Below are 22,251 nucleotides of genomic sequence, written 5' to 3'. Positions count from 1 at the left end.
GAGGAAATATAGACGCTATCTACAGACAGTCTTCGTTCATGGTTTAATGACTGCAGCAGAAGGGACTGAGTGAAATGGCAGCAGGTGCAGTGCACACAGATCAAACATGGACCTGAAGTTCCTAAACTGAGTGTGAGACCCAATCCAGATGATGAAGTAAAGCATACCATCCCAGTGACTACAGAAGCCAGGCGGGAGGACCGCTTGAGGCCAGGAGTTCAAGACCAGCCTCGGCAACATGGCGAGATCCCGTCTCTACAAAGTATTTAAAAACTAGCTGGGTGTGGTGGTGCACATGTGCACTGCCAGCTACTGGGAGGTGAAGCAGGAGGACCGCTTGAGGCCAGGAGTTCAACACCAGCCTGGGCAACATAGCAAGACCCTGTCTCTACAAAGAAAATTAAAAAAAAATGTAGGTGGGCATGGTGGCATACACCTGTAGTACCAGCTACATGGGAAACCGAGGTAGGAGGATCATTTGAGCCGGGGAGGTCAAGGCTGCAGTGAGCAAATGATGTCACTGCACTCCAGCTTGGGTGACGGGGCAAGACCGTTTACTGAAAAACAAACAAACAAACAAACAAAAAGCCATTCCGCCTCTACTCATCAGTAAATTAAATAATAAACAGGTGGTATGCTGAACTTTTTTCTGCTTGTAATGGGAGCCACTGTAAACACAGGAGTGTTTCCTATCAATACTGCAAGAGGTCGTCGTGGCATTTCGTGCACTGCATGGACCTTGTGCAGAGATACTCCTTACTGCCATTTCTTAACAGGAAAATGCATTGGGGGGTCGACAAACTAGAAATAACATTAATGGAAAGAATCCACAAATGTTTATCCCTGACCCCTAAATGTAACTTTTTTTTTTTTTTTCAAGATAGAGTCTTGCTCAGCCACCCAGCCTGGAGAGCAGCGGCGCGATCTCGGCTCACTGAAACCACCATCCAAGTGGTTCTCCCGTCTCAGCCTCCCAAGTAGCTGGGATTATAGGCCCCCATCGTCACGTCTGGCTAACACTTTTTTTTATTTTAGTACAGACGGGGTTTCACCATGTTGGCCAGGCTGGTCTCAACTGCTGACCTCAGGCAATGGCCTCCCGAAGTGCTGGGATTACAGGTGTCAGCCACCACAGCTGGCCACAATTTAACTTTTTTATTTTTTTAATTAAGTTTTTTAAGGCTAGTCAAGTGAAGCAGTGGGAGTGGAGAAGGAACGGAGAAATCTGTAACTGCGTGTGATCAATTCGTTGTAAACACCACTGCACTCGGACTAGCCCACAACGTAACTTTTTACCCAAGCTACTTACTTCTTCAAGAGTGGATTGCATTAGTTACAAACAATTCTCAGTATATTCTATCCACCTATTCCATTTAATTTTTTTTTTTTTTTTTTTTTTTTTTTTTGAGACAGAGTCTTACTCAGCCACACAGGCCAGAGTGCAATGGCGCGATTTCGGCTGGCCGCAACGTCCGCCTCCCGGGTTCAAGCGATTCTCCTGCCTTAGCCTCCACAGTAGCTGGGATTACAGATGCCGGCCACCATGCCTGGCTAATTTTTGTATTTTTAGTAGAGACAGGGTTTCACCATGCTGGCCGGGCTGGTCTTGAACTCCTGACCTCAGGTGATCTGCCCACCTCGGCCTCCCAAAATGCTTCCCACCGAAATTTATTTCACCATGGGGATGATGAGCCCAGTGGAGGACACGGGTTCTCTCATGTGTGAAAACTGTGTTGGATTTTTGGAATACGTGACAATACTGTGATTTATTCCTTCACAAGAACGCTAATTTTCCAAGCCAGTAAATCAATTTTCGCAATTAACACTAATTACTGGCAGTGATTTTATCAGGTGAAAGCCAACAACCACATCTTGCATACAAAAAGTAAGTAGCCTATTTTAAATTCGAGCGCTTCTCCCATTTTAGCATCCATCAGAATTCCCTGAAGACTGTCTCTTCATCAACCCCTGCTCTCCAAAATTTGGGTTCAGCAGATGTGGGGTATGGCCTCAGAACGCGAGCATCTCTGCTTCAAACACGTTCCCTGTTGATACTGATTTTGCTGGTCTACGAGGGAGTCGTGTGAGAGCCCGATTCTCAACTGTGTCAACCCTTTGGGTAAACATTAAACAAAATGATAGAATTAAAGGCCTGCTGGCCGGGCGCAGTGGCTCCCACCTGTAATTTCAGCATTTTGGGAGGCTGAGGCGGGCAGATCAGCTGAGGTCTGGAGTTCGAGACCAGCCTGGCCAACATGGTGAAACCCCGTCTCTACTAAAAATACAAAAATCAGCAGCACCGGGTGGCGCATGCCTGTAATCCCACCTACTCGAGAGGCTGAGGCAGGAGAATCTCTTCAACCAGGAGGTGGAGGTTGCAGTGAGCTGAGATCGTGCCACTGCACTCCAGTCTGGGTGACAGAGCAAGACTCCCTCTGTATGGCGTTCTGTGATGCAGTCTGAAATGGACTCAGACATCCCATAACAACGAGGTGAGGACACAGACACACACAGAGGGACGACCCTGTGAGGACACAGGGAAAAGACGGCATCTCCAAGCCCAGCAGAGAGGCCGCAGGAGAAACCAGCCGTGCCCACACCTGGATCTGAGACCTCCAGCCTCCAGGACTGTGGAAGAATCAATGTCTGCTGTTTAAGCCACTGGGTCCGCGATATTTTATTAGGGCAGCCCCAGGAAAGCAACGTTCTCTCCTTTAAGAGGTCACTGCAGTAAATGAGTTCAACCATTGTGGAAGACAGTGTGGCGATTCCTCAAGTACCTAGAGATTCCATTTGACCCCGCAATCCCATGACTGGCACATACCCAAAGGATTACAAGTCGTTCTACTATAAAGACACATGCACACGTGTGTTCACTTGTGGCAGTATTTAGAACAGCAAAGACCTGGAACCAACCCAAACGCCCATCAATGATAGACTGGATGAAGAAAATGTGGCACATGTACGCCGTGGAATCCTATGCAGCCATAAAAAAGGATGAGTTTGTGTGCTTCGCAGGGACATGGATGAACCTGGAAACCAGCATTCTCAGCAAACTGACACAGGAACAGAAAATCAAACACCACATGTTCTCATTCACACGCGGGTGTTGAACAATGAGAACAGACGGACACAGGGAGGGGAGCATCACACACTGGGGGTATGTTGGGGGTGGGGGGCTGGGGAGGACAGCCGGGAGGTTGGGGGTGGAAAACGCTGGGAGAAACGCCCGAGGTAGGCGACGGGGGATGGAGACAGCAAACCACCACGGCAGGTGTGTCCATGTGAAACAACCCTGTAAGATCAGCACGTGTTCCCCAGAACTTAAAGTACAATTAAAAGAAAAAAAAAGTTCAGTCCAAAGCTACAAACTATGAGAAAGGAGCAGCTTTAGAAAGACTGTGTGCTGTCACCAAAAAACACTTCCCCGAGAGCTCAGAGGAGACGTCTGGTAACACTCTCATCATCCTCCGCAGAGCAATGAAGCAGAAATGAATCCTGGCTCAGGTAAGCACCTGTCAGCAGGATTCATTTTACATAATCAGACCGGAGAAGGGAAAAGGAGAGACCAGGAAAAGAAAAGCAATGGGGGTTTCATGTCTCAAAAAAATTGGTGGAAGGGGCTGGGCATAGTGGCCCACACTTGTAACCTCAGCACTTTGGGAGGCCGAGACGGGAGATCGCCTGAGGTCAGGAGTTCTAGACCGGCATAGTGAAACCCTGTGTCTACTAAAAATACAAAGACATTAGGCGGGCGTGGTGGTGCACACCTGTAGTCCCAGCTACTCAGGAGGCTGAGGCAGGAGAATCTGTTGAACCAGGGAGGCTGAGGTTGCGGTGAGCTGAGATCATGCCACTGCACTCCAGCCTGGGTGACGTGAGACTTCCTCTCAGAAAAAAAAATAACAATAATACAGAGAAATTCCTAACCGCTGGTACGTCTGAATGGGATCTTATCTGAGAATGAGGTCTCATGGAGTTTGGCCATGTCCCTACCAAAATCTCATCTTGAACTGTAGCTCCCATAATTCACCCGTGTTGCAGGAGGGACCCGGTGGGAGATAACAGAATCAGGAAGGTGGTTTTCTCTACCATGTTCCTGTGGTCGTGAATAAGTCTCATGAGGTCTCATGGTTTTATAAAGGGGCATTCCCTGTACACGCCCTCTCTTGCCTGCTGCCATGGAAGAAGTGACTTTTATAACATTTATTATATAATTATATAATATATAATTATATATATAACATACACACACACACACACATATATATATATGTATATAAATAAAGAGTTCATGGCGACCAGGGGCGGTGGCTCGAACCTGTGATCCCAGCACTTTGGGAGGCCGAGGCAGGCAGATCATTCGAGGTCAGGAGTTTAAGATCAGCCTGGTCCACATCATGAAACCCCTACTAAAAATACAGAAGTTAGCCAGGCATGGTGGTGGGTGCCTACAATCCCAGCTAGTTGGGAGGCTGGGGTGGGGGAATTCCCGGAACCCGGGAGGCGGAGGTTGCAGGGAGCTGAGATTGCATCACTGCACTCCAGCCTGGGCCATAGAGCAAAACTTCATCTCAAAGAGGGAAAAAGAGCGTTCATGGCACATGAGCAACGCCACCACAGCCTTTCTTTAACGTCCAGGTGCTTTTATAGGGATAACAAGTCTCCTGTTAACTGCACTTGGTAGTATAAGCTTCCTCGGGCTTCTTCCGTGATCATGATGCTCAATGTCTATTAAGCGCTTCCTAACATCGAAATTCTTTAGCAAGTACCTGTCGTTTACGTTGGGTGGGGTTTTCTGGATCTGATCTGCTCGTCTTCATTATTTAAAACAGAGACTGTGGTCGGCGCGGTGACTCAGGCCTGTCATCCCAGCACTGTGGGAGGCCGAGGCGGGCGGATCACCTGAGGTCGGGAGTTCGAGACCAGCCTGGCCAACACGGAGAAACCCCGACTCTACTAAAGCGACAAGAATTAGCTGGCGTGGTGGCGGGCGCCGGTAACCCCAGCTACTCGGGAGGCTGAGGCAGGAGACTCGCCTGAACCCGGGAGGCGGAGGCTGCGGTGCGCCGAGACCGCGCCATTGCCCTGCAGCCCGGGCGACAGACCGAGACTCCGTCTCAGAAGATCAATGAGTGACACAGAGACGGTTCTGATAATCAATGAGTGACACAGAGACGGTTCTGATACGCAGCATGGGCCGCGCAGGGAGCGCCCGCAACGACAGGAGGCGGCCCTCCAGCAGGGCGCTCGGAGGACGGGGTGCTGCCGCTGCTTCGGCGGGCGGGGGTACCTGCCAGGCAGGTCGCGTGCCCCGGGATCCCCGTCCCACACTTTCCCGGGGTTCCGTGTCCCACATTTCCGGGGTTCCCCGTCCCACATTCCCCGGGTTTCCCGTCCCCCACATTCCCAGGGTTCCGTGTCCCGCATTTCCGGGTTCCCCATCCCACATTCCCCGGGTTTCCCGTCCCCCACTTTCCCGGGGTTCCGTGTCCCACATTTCCGGGGTTCCCCGTCCCACATTCCCTGGCTTTCCCGTCCCCCACATTCCAGGGGTTCCGTGTCCCACATTTCCGGGGCTTCCTGTCCCCCACATTCCAGGGGTTCCGTGTCCCACATTTTCAGGGTTCCCCGTCCCACATTCCCTGGCTTTCCCGTCCCCAACATTCTAGGGGTTCCGTGTCCCACATTTCTGGGGTTTCCCGTCCCCCACATTCCCAGGGTTCCGTGTCCCACATTTTCGGGGTGCCCCATCCCACATTCCCTGGCTATTCCATCCCCCACATTCCCAGGATTCTGTCTCCCACATTTCTGGGGTTCCCCGTCCCACATTCCCCGGGTTTCCCGTCCCCCACATTCCCGGGGTTCCGTGTCCCACATTTCCGGGGTTCCCCATCCCACATTCCCCGAGTTTCCTGTCCCCCACATTCCCGGGGTGCCCTGTCCCACATTCCCCGGGTTTCCCGTCCCCCACATTCCCTGGGTTCTGTGTCCCACACTTCCGGGGTTCCCCGTCCCACATTCCCGGGGTTGCGTGTCCCACATTTCCAGGGTGCCCCGTCCCACATTCCCCGGGTTTCCCATCCCCCACATTCCCGGGGTTCCGTGTCCAACATTTCCGGGGTTCCCCGTCCCACATTCCCCGAGTTTCCCATCCCCCACATTCCTGGGGTTCCGTGTCCCATATTTCCGGGTTTCCCGTCCCCCACATTCCGGGGGTTCTGTGTCCCACATTTCTGGGATTCCCCGTCCCACATTCCCTGGGTTTCCTGTCCCCCACATTCCCGGGGTGCCCCATCCCACATTCCCCGGGTTTCCCGTCCCCCACATTCCCTGGGTTCCGTGTCCCACACTTCCTGGGTTCCCCGTCCCACATTCCCCGGGTTTCCCGTCCCCCACATTCCCAGGGTTCCGTGTCCCACATTTCCGGGGTTCCCCGTCCCACATTCCCTGGCTTTCCCGTCCCCCACATTCCAGGAGTTCCGTGTCCCACATTTCCGGGGTTTCCTGTCCCCCACATTCCCAGGGTTCCGTGTCCCACATTTCCGGGATTCCCCGTCCCACATTTCCGGGATTCCCCGTCCCACATTCCCCGGGTTTCCTGTCCCCCACATTTCTGGGGTTCCGTGTCCCACATTTCCGGGGTTACCCTTCCCACATTCCCCGGGTTCTCCGTCCCACATTCCCAGGGTTCCCTTTCCCGCATTCCCCGGGTTTCCCGTGCCCCACATTCCCGGGGTTCCCGTGTCCCACATTTCTGGGGTTGCCCTTCCCACATTCCCCGGGTTCTCCGTCCCGCATTCCCCAGGTTTCTTGTCCCCCACATTCCTGGGGTTCCATGTCCCACATTCCCGGGGTTCCCCTTCCCGCATACCCCGGGTTTCCCGTCCCCCAGATTTCCGGGCGTCCCCTTTGCACATTCCCCGGGTTCCGCGTCCCACATTCCCAGGGTTCCCCTTCCCCCGCATTTCCGGGGTTCCCCTTCCCCCGCATTCCCGGCTTTCCCCGCCCTCCGCATGCCCCGAGTTCCCCGTCCTGCATTCCCCGGGTTCCCCTTCCCCCACATTCCCCCGGTTCCCCGTCCCCCGCATTCCCGGGGTTCCCCATCCCATATTCCCCAGGTTCCAGGTCCCACATTTCCGGGGTTGCCCTTCCCACATTCCCCTGGTCCGCGTCCCACATTCCCAGGGTTCCCCTTCCCGCATTCCCCTGGTTCCCCTTCCCCGCATTTCCCCGTCCCACATGCCCCAAGTTCCCTGTCCCACATTCCTGGTGTTCCCCGTTCAACATGCCCCAGGTTCCCCCTCCCACATGCCCCGGGTTCGGCGTTCCGCATTCCCTCGGTTTCCCGTCCCCCGCATTCCTGGTGTTCCCCATCCCACATGCCTTGGGTTCCTCGTCCCGCATTCCCCCGGTTCCCCACATTCCCGGGTTTCCCCGTCCCACATGCCCCGAGTTCCCTTTCCCACATTCCCGGTGTTTCCCATCCCACATTTCCGGGGTTCCCCTTCCCACATTCCCGGTGTTCCCTGTCCCACATGCCCCGGGTTCCGCGTCCCCCATTCCTGGTGTTCCCCGTCCCACATTTCCCGGGTTCCGCGTCCCACGTTCTCAGTGTTCCCCGTCTCACATTCCCGGTGCTCCCCGTCCAACATTCCCCGGGTTCCCAGTCCCACATTCGCGGTGTTCCCCGTCCCACATTCCCTGGGTTCCGCATCCCACATGGCCCCGTATCCCACGTGGCCCGGGTTCCGCGTCCCACATTCCCGGTGCTCCCCGTCCCACATTCCCCGGGTTCCCCGTCCCACATTCCCCGGGTTCCCCTTCCCACATTCCTGGTGTTCCCCGTCCCACATTCCCCGGGTTCCCCTTCCCACATTCCTGGTGTTCCCCGTCCCACATTCCCCGGGTTCCCCGTCCCACATTCCCCGGTTCCGCATCCCACGTGCCCCGCGTTTCACGTCCCACATTCCGGTGTTCCCCGTCTCACATTCCCCGGGTTCCCCGTCCCACATTCGCGGTGTTCCCCGTCCCCCATGCCCCGGTGTTCCCCGTCCCACATTTCCGGGGTTCCCCTTCCCACATTCCCGGTGCTCCCCGTCCCACATGCCCCGGGTTCCACGTCCCACATTCCGGTGTCCCCGTCCCACTCCGTGCGTTGCTCCGTGACTCCTGTCTGCAGCACGTGCTGGCTGTGCGGACTCCCCTCCTCCCTCCTGCCGGGCCCTCCTGTACAGCAGGCGGCACACACAGGCCTGGAGCCCCAAGCGGCCATCGCGGAAGGCTTGCCCGCCGCGTGCTCAGCCCTGCCTCAAGCCTGGGGTTAGGGAAGCCAGGCATGGCAGGGCTGTTCTTCTTGCTAGGGAGTCCCAGGTAAATCCTTCTGCATGGAGCTGGAAGTGGAAGGTCTACATGGTCCTGCAGGGGGTGCTGATGGCAAGGATGCACAGAGCATCGCACTCTGAGCACCTCTGCCCAGCAGACGCAGCAAGCAGCGTCCCCAGAGCACCTGTGTCCAGCAGATGCAGGGAGCCCTGTCCCTAGAGCAACCGTGTCCAGCGGATGCAGGCAGCACCACACCCGCTAGACACAGGGGACCAGTAACCTTTAACCCCCCAAGGACAGACGCTGTTATGATTATTCACACGGTGCACCCACCTGCTCTGAAGGTCGTCCATGTTCAGCTCAGCAACGTAATGGGTGGCGGAGGAGACAGTGACCACCCTTGCACTGTGGCCCGGGGACCCTGATTCTCGCAGGGTATCCAGGAGAAGGTTGGTGAGCAGGAAGTGCCCCAGGTAGTTCAGGCCGAAATGTTCCTCGAATCCATCTCTGGTTTTCCTCTGAGGGACCATCATCACCCCAGCTGCACAAGAGGGAATATCAGAGGGAGTTAGATGGCGGAGATAGTGGAGAAATCTCACTGACGGATTCCGGGGATGCACAAATGTCCCAGGACGTCAGAGGGTGGGGTCTAGAGCTGGCTGCCGGGTCTTCCTCCTGAGCCTCTGCTTCCTGTTTTCCATGTGGTGAGGAACATTCTAGATCAGTGAAGTCCGTCCCTGCTTTCCATCTCTGCATCTCTATGCCTTGAGTTTAAAAATAATATTCACAGCAGGGTGCAGGGGCTCACGCCTGTACCCCAGCACTTTCTGAGGTGGGCGGATCACCTGAGGTTGGGAGTTCGAGGCCAGCCTGACTAACATGGACAAACCCCGTCTCTACTTAAAAATACAAAAATTAGCCATGCATGGTGGCACATGCCTGTAATCCCAGCTACTTGGAAGGCTGAGGCGAGAGAATAGCTTAAATCCAGGAGGCGGAGGTTGTGGTGAGCTGAGATTGCACCACTGCACTCCAGCCTGGGCAACAAGAGCAAAACTCTCTCAAAAAAGAAAAAGCCACTATGATAATACAGTAACACACACACACACAGAGAGAGTGAAAATCTTCGAAGTCACCAAATGGGTTCCCCTGGACAATAATTCTGGGTGGCTGGGTGTGGTGGCTCACACATGTAATCCCAGCCTTTGGGCAAGTGAGAAGGGCAGATTGCTTGAGGTCAGCAGTTCGAGACCAGCCTGGGCAACATACTGAAACACTTTCTGTACCAAAAATGCAAAAAATTAGCTGGCCATGGTGGTGCTCGTCTGTAGTCCCAGCTACTCGAGAGGCTGAGGTGGGAGGACTGCTTGAGCCCAAGAGGCGGAGGTTGCAGTAAGCTGAGACTAAGCCATTGCCCTGCAGCCTGGGCGACAGAGATCCTGTCTCCAAAAATAAAAATCTGGACAAGAATATGGCAGCACTGTTCACAACAGCAAAGACTGGGAACCAACCCAAATGCCCATCCGTGATAGACTGGATAAAGAAAATGTGGCACATAGACACCATGGAATACCATGCAGCCATGAAAAACGATGAGTTCCTGTCCTTTTCAGGGACATGGGTGAATCTGGAAACCGTCATTCTCAGCAAACTGACACAAGAACAGAAAACCAAACACCGCACGTTCTCACTCATAAGTGGGTGTTGAACAATGAGAACACACGGACACAGGGAGGGGAGCGTCACACACTGGGGCGGGTCGTGGGGTTGGGGGCTAGGGGAGGGATAGCCGGGGGTGGGGGGATTGGGGAGGGAGAGCAGGGAGTAGGGGGATCGGGGAGGGAGAGCAGGGGGTAGGGGGATTGGGGAGGGAGAGCAGGGGGTAGGGGGATTGGGGAGGGAGAGCATTAGGAGAAATCCCTGTTGTAGATGATGGTGGGATGGAGGCAGCAAACCACCATGACATGCGTGTACCCGTCTAACAATCCTGCATGATCTGCACACGTACCCCAGAACTTAACGTATAATAAAAAAATAAAACACATTTGATTAAAAAAAAAAAAAAAGAATCGCTGCTATGGCAGTCCCTCTTCAGAATGTCCCACAAACAAATTGCTCAGACGTCCTCTGGGAAATGCTGACCTCAGTATAAACATGGCTGATCCTCACCACAGATCACAGGGCAGTCCCGCTGGCCATGATTCTGTAAACATAATTACCACTGGAGGCTCTGTGCTTGACCGATTCTATCTCCCAGACGCAGAACGCCCCACCCCTGTCAGGCAAAGCCTGGCTGAGTGCCTGCCCTGACGTCCTTGCCGTGGGGACATGACCTCAAAGATGACTCATTCTAGAAACACGCAGGAACCATACTGTCTTGTACTGAGAGCAGACCAGCTTGCTTGGGTATTAATGCAAATGTGTATATGTAGATACGTATATGTATGTACATGCATGATGTGGCTATGTATACAGAGGCACGGTGTGGATCAGGAATTCTGTATCATGTAAATGCATGCAGACATATTCATAGACACATGCATATGTATTTGTGAACGTGTTTATACTGTCATGCACTTGGGTGTGTGACTGCATGTATGCACGATTCACTGAAAGCTATACACTTACAGGGATGGGTGTTTGCATGTACGTATGTGTGTTCACGTCTTTGCATGCACAGGTGCATTTTCAAATGCCTATCCATTTGTACCTTTCACATATATGTAAAAGAAAACACTGCATGCACATGAACCTGACTTTGCATGTATGCCTGTATATCCATATGTATACACACGTGTATACATGATGCGTATCTGCATATATGTATATATGTATGTATTATTTATTTATTTTTGAGACAGAATTTTGCTCTCATTGCCCAGGCTGGAGTGCAATGGTGCGATCTCGGCTCACTGCAACCTCCTCCTCCAGGGAGGGTTCAGGTGATTCTCCTGCCTCGACCTCCTGAGTAGCTGGGATTACAGGTCCCCGCCACCACGCACAGCTAATTTTTTGTATTTTCAGTAGAGACGGGGTTTCATCATGTTGGCCAGGCTGGTCTCGAACTCCCGACCTCAGGTGATCCGCCCACCTCGGCCTCCAAAAGTGCTGGGATCACAGGCGTGAGCCACCGCGCCCGGCCTGTTCTTCCCACCTTTGTGTCCATGAGTGCCTGGTGTGTACTTTCCAGGTCTAAGTGAGAATGTGCAGTCATGAATTTCTGTCTGCTCTTTCCATCTGTTTTGTTGTTGTTGAGACGGAGTTCAGCTCCTGCTGCCCAGGCTGGAGTGCCACGGCGCAATCTCGGCTCACAGCAACCTCCTTCTCCCAGGTTCAAGCAATTCTCCTGTCTCAGCCTCCCCAGTAGATGGGATGACAGGTATGCATCACCACGCTCAGCTACATTTTAGTAGAGATGGGGTTTCTCTATGTTGGCCAGTCTGGTCTCGAACTCCTGACCCCAAGTGATCCGTCCACCTCGGCCTCCCAAAGAGCTGGGATTACGGGTGTGAGGCACCATGGCCGGCCATGCACGCGTACTTTAGACCAGTGTCGTCGGGATCTTTCTAGTCAGCACATCCAACTCCAAAGTTTGACCTGTGCTGAAGGAGAATTTAGTTGTTGAGTTCTTTGCCAATGGCTTTATGTATTATTTTTCCTCTTCCTATGAAAGACCAGATTGGTGCCAGCTAGAGCGACTGGATGGGTGCCTGGGTGCCTGTTCGGAGGCCATGACCATGGCCTAGGAAGCAATCATGGCGGCCCAGAGGAGGGACGGATGGGGCGAAGTCAGAAACGCAGGACTCAGGACTAGCTACACAATCCACTGCAAATTCAGAGCCTACGAGCTTTTGTGTGTGTTTTAAATTTTCCATAATCATGTTTTTTTCTGTATCTACAATTTTTATTTATTCATAAAATATTTATTTTATAAATATATATTTATTTGTAAAAAAAATTTATTTTTGTCATTTTTGTTTTACTTTTAAATCAAAGGAATGTATAATTACAGTGCACTGGCCAGGTGCAGTGGCTCACGCCTGCAATCCCAGCACTTTAGGAGGCCCAGGCGGGCAGCTCACGAGGTCAGGAGTTCGAGACCAGCCTGACCAACATGGTGAAATCCCGTTTTTAGTAAAAATACAAAATGTTAGCAGGGCATGGTGGTGCGCACCTGTAGTTCCAGCTACTCAGGAGCCTGAGGCAGGAGAATTGCTTGAATCCGGGAGGTGGAGGTTGCAGTGAGCAAAGATCGTGCCACTGGGTGACAGAGACAGACTCCACTTAAAAAAAAAAAAAAAAAAAAAAGGTATACAGATCATTAGGGAAATGTTAGTGGAATCACATAATTCGAGCAGTCCCCCCTCTCAGGTAAGCGCCTCCCACATCTGCACCCCGTAAGCCATTTTTTAACCCCAAATTAATTATCACATTCCCATGAGGTCAGTACGACTCTAGCTTCTAACACCATACATTTCATTCGCCTGTTTTTGTTTTTTTTTTCCTGGGAGGCAGAGGTTGCAGTGAGAAGAGAGAGCGTCACTGCACTCCAGCCTGGGCGACGGAGCGAGGGTCTGTCTCGATAAAGTACAATAAAATGACAATAATAACAATCGTTTGCCCATTTTTAAAAACTTCAATAGTTTTTGGGGAACCAGTGGGTTTTGGTTCCATGGATACATTCCTGAGTGGCGGTTTCCGGGATCCTGGTGCTCAATGTGTCATCGTTAGCAAATACACTGATGTGTCATCGCGGTTTGTCTAAGGAACGAACAAACACTGTGGCCACGTCTCCGTATGGGATGCACCCGCTAGGGGCAAGCACGGAGGGTCGGCAGCGCCCTCTGCCCACTGCAAGGTGGGTGATGAAGAAGGCCTTGTCGTTCGGGGATCTGCGCGCCTGACGGTATTTACGGGGGACTGCACGCTCGTGGGGACAATCCCATGTTGTGCCTCATGCAGTGAACCCGGGTGAGGCGTGTCTGGAACAGGGGAGGGTAAGCGAGAGTTCTCTGCTGGGAGGAGAAAGCAGAGTGGTGTGGATGACAGGACAGTGAGAGAGAAACAGACAGAGACAGACAGACAGAGAGGGAGCAGGGCCAGAGAGGGCGGGCAGAGAAGAGACGGCGACAGAGACAGAGAGCTGGCGAGGGAGTGGGGAGAGACGGAGCTCCACGAGGAGAGGGAGACAGGAGAGGGAAGAAACAGAAGGAGATAGAAAAACAGAGGGACAGGGGCAGAGAAAGAGAGGGAGAGGGGGAGAGAGGAGGAGGGTAAGCGACAGAGGAGACACGGGGCGGGGGGAGACACAGCAAGAGAAAGGAGATAGAGGAGAGGAAGAGTCGGGGAGGGAAACGGAGAGAGGGAGGAAGGGGGGAAGAGGGAGGGAGAGGAGAGAGGGAGGGAGGGAGAGAGGAGAGAGAGGAGAAAGGAGGAAAAGGGGAGGGAGAAGGGAGAGAGGGAGAGAGAAGGCAGGGAGGAGGGCGGCAGGAGGGAGGCTGCGACGGCAAAACACACAGAAGAAGCGGGTGACGGAGGGGCTTGAGGACAGAGAGACCGACAGACAGAAAACCCGAAAGGCAGAGGAAAACTGAGACAGGGTAGCGGTGGAGAGGGGGAATGGCAGAGTGACAGACAGAGGAGGAGACGGAGTCACAGAGAGCGGCAGACTCAGAGACACAGAGAAAGAGAGACGAGAAAAGCAAGGAGTCACTGAGAAAGCGCGGCTCATCCACCCACCCCCTAGCATCTCAGCAGGGCCATGGGAAGGAGGCATCCTGACCATCCACCCTTCCCGGGCAGGGAACCGCTGGGCATGGAGCCACAGCAGGCCACACCCCCTGGTGCCACCACCACCGGCACAAAAAGAACATCCAAATGCCTTCTGCTCAGAAGAGACGCCCCAGGAGAGGCAGAGGAAGTCATTACACAACAGAAACCTGCCGTACCCAAAGGGGAGCAGCTCTGGCAGAGAGCACGCACGGGCAGCGAGGTGACGCTGTCTTCCTGAGATGGCCGCAGAGCCTGATTCACATGGAAGATGCCAGGCGCCTAACCCAGGAGACACCCGCTCACCTGTCTGCCCAGCAGACAGTGGGTCCTCAGTGAGCACGGTCTCCATGGCACCTCAGCCTTCTGTGGATGCCAACTTCCACGCCTGGGCCTCCCCTGAAACGCACTCCCTTCACTCTCACGGGGCTTCTAGGTGCTCTGTGCCCATCTACTCATCTGAATGCACTCATCAGATACATTCATTCATTTGATTTCATTCATTCACCGGCATCATTTGAATTCCCTCCTTTGAATTCATTCATTCATTCCTTCGAATTCATTCGTTCCTTTAGAATTCATTTGTTCCTTTGAATTCATTTCTTCACTCATTTGAATTCATTCACTCATTTGAATTCACTCATTCATTTCAATTTATTCACTCATTTGAATTCATTCATTCCTTCAAATTCCTTCCTTCCTTGGAATTCAGTCATTCCTTTGATTTCATTCATTCCTTTTTGAATTCATTCCTTTGAATTCACTCATTTGCATTCATTCCTTTGTTCATGAGTTTGAATTCATTTATTAATTCCTTTGAAGTCACTCATTTATATACATTTCTTTGCATTCATTCATTCATATACGTTCATTCATTTGAATTCATTTGTTCATTCCTTTGAATTCATTCCTTTGCATTCCTTCCTTCATTCAAATTCATTAATTCATTCATTTGAATGAATGAATGAATGAGTGAGTGAATGAGTGAATGAAGAACTGTACCAAAAACAGAGCCTGAAAGTCTCTGGCCAAGCAAAAATCAATCACTGTTGGTTTTCAGGGTCACCCTGTAGCATGGACGTATTTCTTTGGTGGTAGGGAAAATAATGCTTAGTAATTCTTTACCTCGGAAAGAAATACATCCATTTGAGTTATGGGAAGATGTCTGACAAGGATAAATCTATAAATCCTCTGCAGTTATTAAAAATCTATCAATTTTCAGACATGGGGATGGGAAGCTAGATAAATACAGTTTTGAAGTGAATAAACCATAAATACCAGCTGTGAGGGAGGTCTCTTATTGATTTATTCTTGCACGTGATAAATCATCACATTCCCTCTGAGCCTCCTACAGCAGCCAGACAGAGGCGGTCGGGTTCTATTTCAACCCACTAGCAAATGAAAAAAAAAACTGTTCTACGTCCGAATCATTTAATGTTTGCAAAACCTTGACTGCTCTCTCTAACGACAACACAAGAAAAGCACAGAGTGTGCCTCCTTCTTGCCCTGGACGTCACTGTTGTGGGGCTCAGCTGGGGCTGTTTCCCATGAGGCTTGAGGTTTGTGATTGATTAGCAGCAGTTCTGGAGGGAAGATTCCGGGGAAACAGTTCAGGGCAGTGGTTCCCAACCTTTTTGGCATCAGGCACCAGTTTTGTGAAAGACATTTCTTTTCTCTTTTTTTTTTTTTTTTTTTTTTTTTGAGATGGAGTCTTGCTCTGTCACCCAGGCTGGAGTGCAGTGGCATGATCTTGGCTGGCTGCAACCTCCACCTCCTGGATTCAAGTGATTCTCCTGCCTCAGCCTCCTAAGTAGCTGGGATTACAGGCACCCACCACCACGCCAGGCTACTTTTCATATTTTTAGTAGAGACGGAGTTTTGCCATGTTGACCAAGCTGGTCTCGAACTCCTGACCTCGTGATCCGCCCATCTTGGCCTCCCAAAGTGCTGGGATTGCAGGCATGATCCACTGCGCCCGGTCAGTGAAAGACAATTTTGTGAAGAGAGATGGTGGAGGTGTGTGTGTGGTGGGGTGTGGATGGTTCCAGAATGATTCGAGGGCATGACATTGATTATGCATTTTATGTCTTTTATTATTACATTGCACTACATAATAATTCTGCAACTCACCATCACGTAGAGTCACTGGGAGCCCTGAGCTTGTTTTCCTGACTAGACAGTCCCATATGGGGGTGATGGGAGACAGTGACAGAGCATCGGGCACTGCATTCTCATAAGGAGCGCACAGCCTGGATCCCTGCAATGCACAGTTCACAGTAGCCTTTGTGCTCTGGTGAGAATCAAACGCTGCCGCTGCTGTGACCCGAGGTGGAGTTCAGGTGCTGCTGAGAGCAGTGGGGAGCAGCTGTCAGCACAGAGGCAGCCTTGCTCTCTTCCCTGGCACTCACCGCCTGCTGTGCGGGTGGGTCCTAACACCTACGATGACCTGGAGGGCAGAGAGCCCTGGTGCAGGGGAAATCTGCAGACCCTCTGCCAGCTTCTTAGACACGAAAAGTAGCACTGCTGGAGTCCTTCCGAGGCTGCCTGTAAGTGGAAGCTACTCCCAGATGTTGACCCCAGCAATATAACATAGAATCCAGCAATCTCATTTGCACACAGCGAAGATGAATTCTGATGCAAAAACCAAGTCATGCAACGAATGAAAAAAAAACATCATCTACTTTTTCTCTAAACCAGGGTTCACCTGGCCCAAGCCTCCAGCACATGAGCTGGTGATGAATCCATTTCTAGCACCGACGGTGTAGAATCCAGCCTTCTCCCCTGCACGCAACGATGAATTCTGATGTGTAAAACACTCACGCGACAAGTGAGAAAACTCCTTTACTTCTTCTCTAAATCAAGCCTCCAGGAGACGGGCCGGTGACGCATCCGGGTATCTCAGGAGGCCCGTCCAAGGCCAAGAGCCTCTGTGAGCTCCGTGGTTCCGCTGCCTTTCCAAGAGAATCAACAGGATTTGCCAATGAGACACCCCCCCTCTGTTTTTCTGTCTTCTTGTGGAGAACGTGCCATGGGTATTCAACAGAGCCTCCAGGAGTGGAGTCTCCAGCTCTTTTCTGGAAGCTTCTGAGTGAACCCAGAGAGGTTAAAAAAATATATATATATATATATATATATATATATATATATATATATATAGGCTGGGCGCAGTGGCTCATGCCTGTAATCCCAGCCCTTTGGGAGGCTGAGACAGGTGGATTACAAGGTCAGGAGATCAAGACCATCCTGGCCGGCATGGTAAAACCCAAACTGTACTACAATAGAAAAAATTAGCTGGGCGTGGTGGTGGCCATCTGTAGGCGCAGCTACTCAGGGGCGTGAGGCAGGGGAGTCACTTGCACCTGGGAGGCGGAGGTTGCACTGAGCCGAGATTGCGCCACTGCACTCCTGCCTGGAGACAGAGCAAGACTCCATCTCAAAAAAAAAAAAAAAAAAAAAAAAAAAAAGAAAAATGGAGACCCTCTGCAACTGAGCTCCTCTCAACAATGACCCCAGGGACATGATAAATGTGGATGTCCTTAACCAGCCACATAAACCTCCAGGGAGCCCAGAGAAGCCGCAGCCAGGCCAACCTCCTGAATGATGTAGAAAAAAAAGATACACAGAAGAAAGCACCCAGTGTGATTTCAAGCCACCCTCTTGTAACACACGGATTCCCAGGATCATCTCCTGGACAGCCCCGGCGGGGAAATTCTAGGGACCGCTGTGACTGGGATGCAGCCTTCTCTGTCTTTTCTGTGACTGTGTTCTCACACGGCGAGAAGTGTTTTCTCTAAGGCGGGACATTTCACAGAATCATTATTGACCTTGCTTCCTTTGAGACTACGATCTCCACGAGATCAAGAATCTGGTTTATAATTGTATTTTTCCTGCAACTAAAGTATGTGAGGTGCAGAGCAAGTGGTTATGGCAAGTTAATGCACACCCCAAGATGTCTGTAGGGAACCAGCCGCACACCCCACCCATGGGTACCCTGAGATCAGTGGTGACAAAGGAATGAGAAAAAGACAGATTCAGAATGAAAGTGGGATCAGGGGACCGTCACGTGTAATGGCGGTGGGGAAGGCCCCGAGTCTAGGTCACTCTGCTCTGGGGACATGCTGGCAATAGAGAAGCCTTCTTCCCCAGACGCCTCCTGCAGCCTTCCACAGTTTATTGTTCCTGATTTCTTTCGTACATTCCTTATAACCAGTTTATGTAGGCACACCGGAAACCCTTCCTCCACTGCTGCTTCCCCAGCAACATCCAGGTCCACATGATTCACGTGTGAAAGAGACTAGTGGCCCCAAAGATGTCCACGTCCTGATCCCATGTGGGACACAGAATAATGGCCCCAGAGATGTCCACATCCTAATCCCATGTGGGAGACAGAATAATGGCCCCAGAGATGTCCACATCCTAATCCCCATGTGGGAGACAGAATAATGGCCCCAAAGATGCCCACGTCCTAATCCCCATGTGGGACACAGAATAATGGCCCCAGAGATGTCCACGTCCTGACCCCACGTGGGAGACACAACCGTAGACCCAGCGTTGTTCATATGCTATTCCCATGTGCTCCAATCGCATTAATGTTATAGAAAAAGACGAAACACATCAAGACAAAAAGAGAAAAAATTGCAGGGAAGGTGCCACATCTCAGCAGCCGGACACAGACCAGGATTACAACTTTCGTAGAAAGAATAACGCTTCCTCCCTCTTTACACACGTGTCCCTGTCCTAGGGACGATGGTGCCTTAGATAGCAACGGGGATTCTGCAGAATTAAGAATCTTTAATGCTCTATGTGGGTAATTGAGTAATTACATGGATAATCACAAGGCCATTGTGGTGACTTTTTGTTCTCTGCCATGTAAAGTATCACTAATTTGATAAATATTTCATGTATTTGAAAGGAATGTGCTTTGTCTATGAGCTCACTTATGTCTGTTCCATCCGCCGTATTAATTTCACGATTCATTTCCTCTCTAAATTTCCATTTTGTCTCCAGCTCTGAACGAGATGTGTTCAATTCTACCGGCACACATGTGTTTCCGGGGCATTTCTGAGCGCTTCGGCTCTATGTATTTACTTAGTCTGGAGGTGTCAAGTGTGGAGGGGTCCACGTAACTTTTAGAAAACAAAGACAACGACTGAGCAGGGGATCAGAGTGATGGGTAAAATCAGAAGAGAAACCGTACTGACCTCCTAGAGCCCTAAGAGTGACTCCTGACGGAGTGTGGGGATGATTTTGTAAGACAACATTTGGGAAAATACCAACCCTTGGCATGTGCATAATACACTTCGGCCAAAGTGGGCCGGTCAGCGTGTCAATCCCACACAACACGTCATCACGTTGACCATTATCCGAAAGTCGCATGCTAATGTGCGGGACACTCCTCCAGCGCTATGGGGGAAGGGAAGCAGTGAGTCTGTGCGGTCACCGCCACGGCCATCCCATTCTGCTCCAACGCGTCTCTCGCCTGCTCCTGCCTGCATCCTAATTAACCCCTGGGATGCGGCAATTTCACCAGGACTCACCATTGTTAACCAGCACATGGAGGGGAATCTTCTTCATCTTGAACTTCTGGACAAACCGCCAGATGGACGCCATCGAAGCCAGGTCACAGTATAAAAACTCCACTGGAAAAAGACACACACGCACAAAGAATATCTGGTTATCTTCAAACCTGTTGCAGAGGATAACGAAATTTCTAAACAGGTCAACTTCAATCTGACCTAAAGTGACACTTTTTTTTTTTTCTTTTCTTGTTGAGACGGACTCTTGCTCTGTCCCCCGGGCTGCAGTGCAGTGGCATCATCTCGGCTCACTGCAGCCTCAGCGATTCTCCTGCCTCCGCCTCCTGGGTAGGTGGGATTACAGGCAAATGCTACCGTGCACAGCTGATTTTTTTTTTTTTTTTTTGGAGTAGAGACAGTGTTTCATCGTGTTGGCCAGGATGATCTCAAACTCCTGTCCTCAGGTGATCCGCCCCACTCGGCCTCCCAAAGTGCGGGGATTACAGGCAGGAGCCACTGCATCTGGCCAGGAAGTAACAGTTAACTGGACATGTCAGCGGGGTATGATGAGGACATCATACTCTAGGGACACCATCCATGAGTCACATTCTTGCATAATCCCCTTCCCTTGAGGGCATGTGGGACACATCATTCTCCTCCTGACCTTGACGTGAGCTGATGTTTTGTGAGAACACGTTGCGGCCGGAACCTGGGTGTGGGCTATTTAAGAGCTGAGAACAGCCCCTGTCCAAACGCCAGAGCGATACTCAGAACCTCGAACTGGATTCTGCCTATACCCACGTGAACTTTGAAGAAGATCCTGAGGTCCAGAGAGGACCCCAGGCCGGGTGAGACGCACAGAAGCTGTGGAGTAAGTATGAGCCCTTCCCACGCCTCTGAGTCTGTTATTTTGTTACACAGCATATGTAACAGAAGCACAGAAGGACTCAGAAGGCAGGACTTCCTTTTTCTGCAGTAGAATAATAAAAGAGGGCATTTTATATTTTGTTACATTGATGTTTCTGGAGACAGGGTCTCGCTATGTTACCCTGGCTGCTGCTGAACGCCTGAGCTCAGGTGAGCCTCCCACGTCAGCCTCCCAAAGGGAGGGACTGCAGGCGTGAGCTGCTGTGTCTGGCTAGAGATGACTCTTTTAGAGAGTGAAAGACGCAGGGACACCTTTGTGACATCAAGCAGGCAGAGAGGAAGGTTCACGTCTTTTGTATCCAACGTGTCCGTCCCACTCTTCAGCTCCTCTCCCAGTTCCCATTTGGGCTGCATCTGTGAAAGCGATGTGCTCAATTGTGTGAAGGACGTTTTGTGGCCAGGCGCGGTGGTTCACGCCTATAATCCCAGCACTTTGGGAGGCCAAGGTGGTTGGATCACGAGGTCAGGAGTTCAAGACTAGCCTGGCCAACATGGTGAAACCCTGTGTCTACTAAAATTACAAAAACTAGCTGGGCGCAGTGGCGGGTGTCTGTAATCCACTACTCGGGAGGCTAAGGCAGGAGAATTGCTTAAACCTGGGAGGTGGAGGTTGCAGTGATCTGAGATCACCACTTCACTCCAGCCTGGGGGACAGATTGAGACTCTATTGAACCATTCACAATAGCAAAGACTTGGAACCAACCCAAATGCCCATCAAGGACAGACTGGATAAAGGAAACGTGGCACATGGACGCCATGGAATACTATGCAGCCATCAAAAAGGACGAGTTCGTGTCCTTCGCAGGGACATGGGTGAAGCTGGAAACCATCATTCTCAGTAAACTGACACAAGAACAGAAAATCAAACACCATATGTTCTCACTCATAAGTGGGAGTTGAACAATGAGAACACATGGACACGGGGAGGGGAGCATCACACACTGGGGTCTGAGGGATAGGGGGCTCGGGGAGTGACGGCAGGGGGTGCAGAGATTGGGGAGAGAGAGCATTAGGAGAAATACCTAATGTAGGTGACGGGGGTATGGATGCAGCAAACCGCCACCATGGCACATGCACACCCATGTCACAAACCTGCACGCTCTGCACATGTATCTCAGAACTTAAAGTATAATACATGGGTTCAAGTGATTCTCCTTCCTCAGCCTCCTGAGTAGCTCGGATTACACGTGTGCACCACCATACCCGGCTAATTTTTGTGTTTTTAGTAGAGACGGGGTTTTACCATGTTGGCCAGGCTGGTCTCAAACTCCTGACCTCGTGATCTGCCTACCTTGGCCTCCCAAAGTGCTGGGGTGACAGGCGTGAGCCCCCGTGCCCAGCCTCGCCTAGCTGTTGGTAACACACTCAGATCAATCCCTGGGTTCCAGGACCCTAGAACAGAGGTGGGCATGGCCGTCGATCATAAGAGATGATGCTTCCTGCAGCACAGAGCTCAGGCTGAGACAGGGCGTTCAGGTTTCGTTGTGTCTGGCTGATCTAGCGCACCTGAAATACCGTTAACAGCCAGCAGTCAGCCCAAGGTGGCAGGCAAAGCCCAAAGTCTGAAACGTATCCTTCCACCTCCTCTTGGAAGGTGTGTTTTAAGACAGTGTAAGAGCGTCTTCCTCATGGAGAATGAAGCCTGTCTGTGCCAACTCACCAGGCCATCAAGAAAAAGGAAATGGTACTTTCAGTCTTTTCCTTTGAGAAATAC

General features: G+C 51.5%; 1 protein-coding gene across 15 annotated transcripts in view; it reads right to left on the bottom strand.

Annotated features, from left to right (window-relative positions):
• Positions 1-22,251, bottom strand: part of DHRSX (dehydrogenase/reductase X-linked) — a 195,896-nt gene that overhangs the window by 48,664 nt on the left and 124,981 nt on the right. For 13 of the 15 annotated variants that reach the window (XM_074392358.1, XM_074392360.1, XM_074392363.1 and 10 more), the window contains 2 exons: positions 19,632-19,733; positions 8,659-8,866 (listed from right to left, as the gene is read on the bottom strand). In XM_074392358.1, the coding sequence (XP_074248459.1) occupies positions 8,659-8,866; positions 19,632-19,733 (310 nt within the window). The remainder of the gene's footprint in view (positions 1-8,658; positions 8,867-19,631; positions 19,734-22,251) is intronic. The other 2 variants (XM_074392368.1, XM_074392369.1) reach the window with 1 other exon arrangement.

This window comes from Saimiri boliviensis, chromosome Y (genome assembly GCF_048565385.1).
Source record: "Saimiri boliviensis isolate mSaiBol1 chromosome Y, mSaiBol1.pri, whole genome shotgun sequence".
NCBI classification, from domain to species: domain Eukaryota; kingdom Metazoa; phylum Chordata; class Mammalia; order Primates; family Cebidae; genus Saimiri; species Saimiri boliviensis.
This window is presented reverse-complemented; position numbering and strand designations above follow the sequence as displayed.